Raw genomic sequence first — 6,210 nt, forward strand, 5'->3', positions numbered from 1 at the left:
TAAAATGTATTCCATTACAGAATACAGAATACATGCTCCAAAATGTATTCTGTAACATATTCCGTTACGTTACTCAATGACAGTAACGTATTCTGAATACTTTGGATTACTTAATATATTATCATGCTTTTTACAACAACGCGAATGTACTATTGCTGTGTGATTTATTACTGTTACTGAAGGTCCGCGACTCCGAACTGTAGTAAAGGGACCTCTGACTAATACGGCGGGGTCCCTGTCGGCTCGTAGCTGAAAAATAGCTTTACTTTGTTGTGTGGGTCAACTTTTCTTGCGAGAGACAGAGAGAGGCGTTGAAAGACTGCTCCAACGGAACTTATTGTTTTCGGAGGAAAACAGTCGAGTCTTAATAGCTTACTTACAACTGGGCTCGTCAGGCACTCTTCTTGGCTGAAGTGGTTATTATTATATTTACATGCTTCCAGCTCCCGTTTTTCCTCGATGACAACTCGTACCTTTCCACTCCCCTTTTTCTCCCTCCTCGCGCTCACAGACACATAACGTGTATGGCAGTCCATTCTCCCTGCAGCACGGACTACACTGCCCATGATGCTACATTCTTTAGAGCTATGGTTGTAGCATTCTGCCTGTTAGCTTAGCACAACAACAACAACAACGAAAAGGCGCTCTCTCACCCAGAAAACACACAGTCGCAGAGAGCGAGAGAGCGTCGCCCTGTAACCATGGCAACCGTAATGCTGCCGCCTGGAACAACAGAACGTAGCTGTCAAACAAAACCCAAACAGTCCTGACCCGCGACAAAATGAAACAGGAAAGTACCGCAGTGTAATCCATTTATTTCAACAAAGTAACTGTATTCTGAATACCACCTTTTTAAACGGTAACTGTAACGGAATACAGTTACTCATATTTTGTATTTTAAATACGTAAGGGCGGTACATGTATTCCGTTACTCCCCAACACTGGTGGTGATGTCAGTGTTTGTGTACAATATGACCAATGACTAGAGTGAAATGGGCCTATTACAGTTATCTATGGTTTATCCCCTTTGGGTTTTCATCAGGAGGGACATTCAGCATAAAACTCAGCTAAACAAAACATGACGAGCTACCCACTGTGGCGACTCCTTGTGACATGGAAAAGTAGTTTTTACAGTTAGCTGTGATCTTTTGTTTTGCCAGCATGCGGCAGGGCTGTGGAAAGCACAGAAAGTTGGCCCTGGCAGGTCACTATAAGCCACAATGGAGAGTTTCGGTGTGGGGGGTCCTTAATCACCAACCAGTGGGTGCTGACAGCTGCTTCCTGCATATCACAGTAAGTCACTGTTGCCAATTTAAATTTCTGTGTGATGATGTTGCAAATGACCATTACTCCTCAGTTTACAACTAGCTTAACCTCTTAAGCTCCAACGCCCCCTGATACTGGGGCAAAAGGCAGGAGATCAGGTAGGCTTGGGGCTTAAGAGGTTAAGATTTACAGGTTATCATTCTACTTATTTTCTGAAGGTCAGGAGTTTTTAATATCTTAAAAAATTTATTCTACAGAAATACATTTCCAGAAACAATTTTTTAGGGCAACAAGAATCGTTGGACCCTCAGTGTGACGTGGCAGACCACGTGAGTTCACTATTGTGATGGGATCAAGCAGATCGCTTCTGGAGGTTGTCCAAATCTGAGATGTAACTGCTGTCCAAAATGTTTAGCATAAAGACATACAATGGGGAAAGGCTAGCCTAGCTGTTTGTTAATAATAATAATAATAATAATAATAATAATAATAATAATAATAATTTCACAGATATCTTTAAATCATTATCCCTGCCAATAATTAACCCCAAACACAGAAACACACACACAAGGAGAAAAAAGAGCTTTGAAAGTAATGATTCCATTTTTGCACAATAAATCACTGATGTGTCCATTTTCAAGATCACATGAACAGTACCTGGTTTGAAATGTGATCTTGACCAAATCAAGCTAATAGAAAAGAAAAAAAAACAACAAACCATTCTTTTTCACAATTTTTAAATTTAGTAACCTGACAGAGGTCCATCTCGGCTGCCACAACCAGTCAGATTTATGCTCCAGCAAAATGTCTCGAACATTAGAAGACATCATCTGCCATCCTGATTTCAACAACAACACACATGAGAACGACATTTGTCTTCTGAAGCTGTCAGTTCCTGTGACTTTCACAGACTACATTCAGCCAGTCTGCTTAGCCTCATCAAAAAGCACTTTCCACAGTGGGACAAGCAGCTGGATTACTGATATATGTGAAAATGGTAAGTATATAAAATATTTTTTAATTTTCTAGGAATGTACAGGTTTTTTTTTTAAAGCTCTTCTATTTCTTTTTACAATTCGGTAACGATTCCTTCCTGAACATCCTGCGTGAAGTAAATGTACCAGTAGTGGGAAACAATGAGTGTCAGTGCTACTATGAAGGTGACAAAGTGATCATGGAGAACATGATCTGTGCTGGGCTCAGCGCTGGAGAGAAGGATTCATGTCAGGTGATCCCAAAGATTCATGTATAATGTCACTCCTTGATTAGTGCTGTGAGAATTATGTGTTACTTTCATATTGGATTGTTTTTTCTGTTATTGTATCGACCTTACTGATATTATAGACTGTTAGCTTTCACGACTCAACCAAGATGATTTATTACTCAATCGAGTTTCAGCACAGTTGGATATGCAAAAAATATCTTATCGAAACTTCTGGGAAATTTTTTATCAGTGACATCATAGTCGTAAATGCACTTGAGTGCCTAAGTGCAACAGGTCAACCACAAAAACACAAAAAAACCCACAAACCCCCCCACAAAAACAAGCTTTAAAATTAATTCTCAGTGGGGACTAGTAAGGCGCTTCAGTGTCTGTTTAGCTTTTTCTGTCCTTGAAGAAGCCTCCTCTTAACATATAAGCGAATCAAAAATATATTTGTGATTGTTTGATAGCTATCCAGTTGCAGCTTGTAGAAATCGTTCACACTTACTTAGAGACTCTCCTTTCATTTTTAGATGGGCTGACTGTTTCATTTTGTTACTGTCTTTGTGACTGTTAAAGTTAATTACAGACTCATAAATAAAATAATAGCTTAGATTGAGGTAAGCAAACTGCATTTTAGGTTAGCGTTCATAATATTCATGCTTTAGCAGGATCAACACAGAAACAGGTGTAACTAAAAGGTATTTCTCTGCCTTCAGAACTTTGATCTTTCTTTTCTCACAGGGTAACTTAGGGGGACAACTAATGACAAAGAGAGGCTTTGAATGGCTCCAGAGTGGAGTTGTGACTTTTAATGATGACTGTGCAAGACCTGCAGTCTTCACTCGTGTGTCAGAGTACCAAAATTGGATCAAGGACACCGTCACTGGCACTCAACCAAACTTTGTTACCTTCACCTCGTTGGGCCCTGACAGTGACTTTTATTTCACCTGTCCAACATCATCAACTCTTCCTGTCCCCACCACTGTCTCTACTGCTGTCCCCACCGCTGTCTCTACTCCTGTCCCCACCACTGTCCCAACTACTGCCCACACTACTGTCCATTCTAGTGTCCCCACTGCTGTCCCTTCTAGTATCCCCACAACTGACCCTACTGCTGCTTATTCTACTGCTGTCCCCAACACTGTCCCTTCCACCTTCCCCACCACTATCCCTACTCCTGCCCCCAGCACTGTCCCTACTGCCATTTCCCCCAGTGTCCCTTCCACTGTCTCCACCACAATTCCCACAATTGTCCCTACAGCTGTCCTTACAACTGCACCTTGTACTGTCCCCACCGCTGTCCCTTCTAGTAACCCCACCACTGATTTTCCTACTGTCCCTACTGCTGTTCTCACCACTGTCCCTACTCCAGCCCCCAGCACTGACCCCACCATCTCCCCTAGTCCTATCCCAACTAGCCCCACCATCTCCACTACTCCTATCCCAACCACTTTCCCCACCACTGTCCCTCCTGCTGTCCCTTCTACTGTCCCTTCTACTATCCCCACTGTTTCTTCTACTTCTGTCCCCATGACCAACCCTACTGCTGTTTCCCCTATTGTCTCCTCCACTGATCACACCACTGTTCTCACCATTCTCCCTACTGCTTTCCCCGCCACTGTCGATCTGACTGTGTCCACCACAGTCCCCACCACTGCCCTTCCTACTATTCCGACCATTCTCCCTACTGCTTTCCCCACCACTGTCCCTGCTACTGTCCCCACAACTGTCCCTACTCCTGCCATCAGCATTGTCCCTCCTACTGTCCCTTCTACTATCCCCAGTGCTTCTTCTATTTCTGTCCCCACGACCGACCCTACTGCTGTTTCCCCTATTGTCTCCTCTACTGTCCCCACCACTGTTCCCACCATTCTCCCTACTCCAGCCCCCAGCACAGTCCCTTCTACGGGCCCCACGACATTCCCTACTGCTGTTTCCACAATTGTCCTTTCCACTGTCTCCACCACAGTTCCCACAGTTGTTCCTACTGCTGTCCTTACAACTTCCCCTTCTACTGTGCCCACCACTGTCCCAACTACTGCCCCCACTGCTGTCCACACTGCTGTGCCCACCACTGTCCCTACTGCTTTCCCCCCCATTCTCTCCTCCACTTTCCCCACTACTGTTCCCACCATTCTCCCTACTGCTTTCCCCGCCACTGTCCATCCGACTGTGTCCACCACTGCCCTACCTACTGTCACTACTCCTAGCCACACCACCTCCACTACTCCTATCCCAACCACTGTCCCCACCACTGTCACTACTCCTAGCCACACCACCTCCACTACTCCTATCCCAACCACTGTCCCCACCACTGTTACTACTCCTAGCCACAACACCTCCCCTACTCCTATCCCAACCACTGTCCCCACCACTGTTACTACTCCTAGCCACACCACCTCCCCTACTCCTATCCCAACCACTGTCCCCACCACTGTTACTACTCCTAGCCACACCACCTCCCCTACTCCTATCCCAACCACTGTCCCCACCACTGTCACTACTCCTAGCCACACCACCTCCACTACTCCTATCCCAACCACTGTCCCCACCACTGTTACTACTCCTAGCCACACCACCTCCCCTACTCCTATCCCAACCACTGTCCACACCACTGTTACTACTCCTAGCCACACCACCTCCCCTAGTCCTATCCCAATCACTGTCCCCACCAATGTCCCTTCTACTATTCCTGCTGCTTCTTCTACTTCTCTACCCAGGACTGACCCTACTGCTGTTTCCCCTATTGTCCCTTCAACTGTCCCCACCACTGTTTCCACCACTGCACTTCCTACTGTTCCCACTACTGCCCTTACTGCTGTTTCCCCCATTGTCCCTTCCACGGTTTCAACAATTGTCCCTACCACTGTCCCTTCTAGTAACCCCACCACTGCTATTCCTACTGTCCCCACCGCTGTACCCACTGCTGCTTCTTCTACTGCTTTCCCCACCACTGTCCATCCGACTGTGCCCACCACTGCCCTTCCTACTACACCCACCATTTTCCCTACAGCTGTCCCCACCACTGTCCCCACTGCTGTCCCCGCCACTACCTCCACCACAGGTAACAGTAAAATTGATAGTGGTGAAAACCTGGTCCACTTCACTCACTTCACCTCTCTCTGTGTTCTTCTTGTGTTGCTCCATGTATTCGTTGGACTGGTTGAATATAACTAAACACATTTACTTAAGTCTTGTACCTGAATACACACTTTAAATACTTTTACTTCAATAGTAATTTAGTACTTTCCTTTTACGTCATTTTTTATATTTGAGGGGAATTGCATCTTTCTCTCCAATATATTTATGAGACAATGATTCAACATTTTGAAACAAAATGATCTAAATTTGAAAATGGAAAATATTTTGCCGTTTCGAGTTTCTCAAATTACAGTGATGGGTAAATGGGTTTGTTTTTATATGGCACTTTTCTCCTCATAGCACTCAAAGCAACTTGCCACTATGCCATAGTTACCCTACCAGCATGCTATACATTTTCTATGTAACTGCTTCCATCACATGCTCTTGCTCAAGGATATTTGGCATGCATATTTGATCAGTGTAAGGTTTTAATTACACTGATTAATCTTTTAAGCTCTTAATTTAATAAATTAAAAACATATTATTTATTAGATCAAGTATTTCTTTCTTTTTGTTTAGTTTAGTTTTTCTTTTGTTGTTGTCTTGCAGCAGAAATTTTCATCTACAAGTCTCAGAACTTTAACAAAGTGTTTTTC

General features: G+C 44.2%; 1 protein-coding gene across 1 annotated transcript; it reads left to right on the plus strand.

Annotated features, from left to right (window-relative positions):
- The first annotated feature begins 2,362 nt into the window (after positions 1-2,362).
- On the plus strand, positions 2,363-6,009 carry LOC113019146 (mucin-2-like). Its single transcript, XM_026162690.1, has 2 exons — positions 2,363-2,494; positions 3,215-6,009. The coding sequence occupies exons 1-2, from the start codon at positions 2,441-2,443 to the stop codon at positions 5,648-5,650; spliced, it is 2,490 nt and encodes an 829-aa protein (XP_026018475.1). The 5' UTR covers positions 2,363-2,440; the 3' UTR covers positions 5,651-6,009.
- The last annotated feature ends 201 nt before the right edge of the window (positions 6,010-6,210 follow it).

Source organism: Astatotilapia calliptera, chromosome 3 (genome assembly GCF_900246225.1).
Source record: "Astatotilapia calliptera chromosome 3, fAstCal1.2, whole genome shotgun sequence".
Classification (NCBI taxonomy): Eukaryota; Metazoa; Chordata; class Actinopteri; order Cichliformes; family Cichlidae; genus Astatotilapia; species Astatotilapia calliptera.